This window comes from Zerene cesonia, chromosome 13, assembly GCF_012273895.1.
Source record: "Zerene cesonia ecotype Mississippi chromosome 13, Zerene_cesonia_1.1, whole genome shotgun sequence".
Lineage (NCBI taxonomy): Eukaryota > Metazoa > Arthropoda > Insecta > Lepidoptera > Pieridae > Zerene > Zerene cesonia.
In genome coordinates, this window is record NC_052114.1 from 7226258 (window position 1) to 7228013 (window position 1756).

The 1756-nt window shown below is 29.4% G+C and overlaps 1 protein-coding gene across 1 annotated transcript in view; it reads right to left on the reverse strand.

Moving 5' to 3' along the window:
• Nucleotides 1–923: 923 nt before the first annotated feature.
• The window catches only part of LOC119831570 (cuticle protein 19-like), a 3899-nt gene continuing 3066 nt past the window's right edge, over nt 924–1756 (reverse strand). Inside the window, exons 3-4 of the mRNA XM_038354980.1 lie at nt 1431–1667; nt 924–1081 (exon numbers count right to left, since the gene is read on the reverse strand). Of these exons, the coding sequence (XP_038210908.1) occupies nt 1002–1081; nt 1431–1667 (317 nt within the window). The 3' untranslated portion in view covers nt 924–1001. The remainder of the gene's footprint in view (nt 1082–1430; nt 1668–1756) is intronic.

The window sequence follows — 1756 nt, forward strand, 5'->3', positions numbered from 1 at the left end:
CAGATTCGAAATTCAAATGTAATATTTTTTTATAATTAAGTGTAACAGTATTTATGGCCAGACTAAGTATATTGTAATATAAAGAGAAATGGCAAAACTAACATCAAATATAATATGTAATACATAAAATATATTTATTAATACTTAATCTTGTATGAATACTTTACACTGTGTTAAGATTTTATTTTAAAATGCTTAATATATATTTTGTAACCCTAAAATGCGTCTGGTTTATCTGTAGTGGTAGTATTTTAAGTAGGTGCTGATATTTTAATAAATAACAAAATGTTTTACAATCAAGTTTGCTCATAACATTTCAAAAGGATATATAAATTTAAGCAACATGAGCATTGTAGAAAAAGAAAGTAAAGAAAAATGTAATGATTTCGTATAACTTGCTGTGATTGAAATAACTTAAAAACATCCTCATCTACTTAAGATGAGGAGTAATTATACATATAGCATACTAACATTACTTATAATTAATAATTAATTTCGCCTGTCGGAAAAATAACTCCATTTGATATTGCACATTCATATATTATTACTTTATTTGAGGATTTAAAGGACACATCATGAATTCATTTATGAATTCAGGAGAAAATAGATAATTCATAGTCAAGGTTTCTAATGAAAATTCAGAATATGTATACGGGTGACACTTTAATATCATTAGGAGGTGGGGATATTAGTAAATATGAAACATCAAGCTTTGGCATTCATTAAAGATTATTTTTGCTCTCTCTACTTTGAAAAAAGACAAGGTTTGTAAAAAAGATTATAATTTCAGTGGTAATTAATGACCTCACAAAAGGTAAGTAATTTTTTTTTTAAACGAAGCATTTGCATTTCAATACAATATATATCATATAAGTACTCGAGTATGGATGTATATGTATTTGAACAACAAATAAAATAATAAGTATACAATAATATATTTTATTGTCAAAATCATTATTAACATTTCCTTTTTATTATTCCAAAAACTTGAACCTTATATCCTAAAAGAATTGTTGAGGTGGTCCATCGAACCTTTCAAACCCATCGTAGTCAGGAAATTGACCAACCACTCTTGGATATACTGGAATAGAAAATGTGACAGTTTAGGAATATTGTTAGTTTTAAAAAAGTATTAATATAAGGATTTAATGTTTCTCTCCTATTCTATGTAACGCAAGAGTTTGATCTATGGTGTATGAGGCATTGGTCTTATATAAGAATTTTATAGTGATCGCATCAGATTGTTTAGTTTTTGTTTGAAGACTTAGTAACTAATTAATTATATCTGCCGGTGACTACAAACATTTTAGCGAGCAATCGCTCATGAAAAAAATCTCATTTAACTTTCAATTGATTTTTATTCTACAACTTGCTGAGAAATTTACGTCAATTTCTTATAAAACGAACTACTTCTTTACTATATTACTTACAAAATGGTGCTGGTGAAGGATAAACCTGCGGCTCGAATTGTTTCGGATACTGTACAGGCACAGGCACAGGTTTCGCGACATACTGTACTACAGGCTGAAATTGCTGTCTGTGCACTTGCGGTGCGGGGTGTAGGCTGGGACCACTCTTTGACACCAAAGCGTTGAATCCGTGTACTGAGTCTGCTGTGTAGTCTACAGTTCTGATGGAGCCGTCAGGTTCGACGAGTGAATATTGACCTGAATACAACGTAAATATACCTAGTCTTGCCATAAATATTGTAATAAAGAAAAAAGAAAATTGTTAACTGCAAATAACATTTATTACT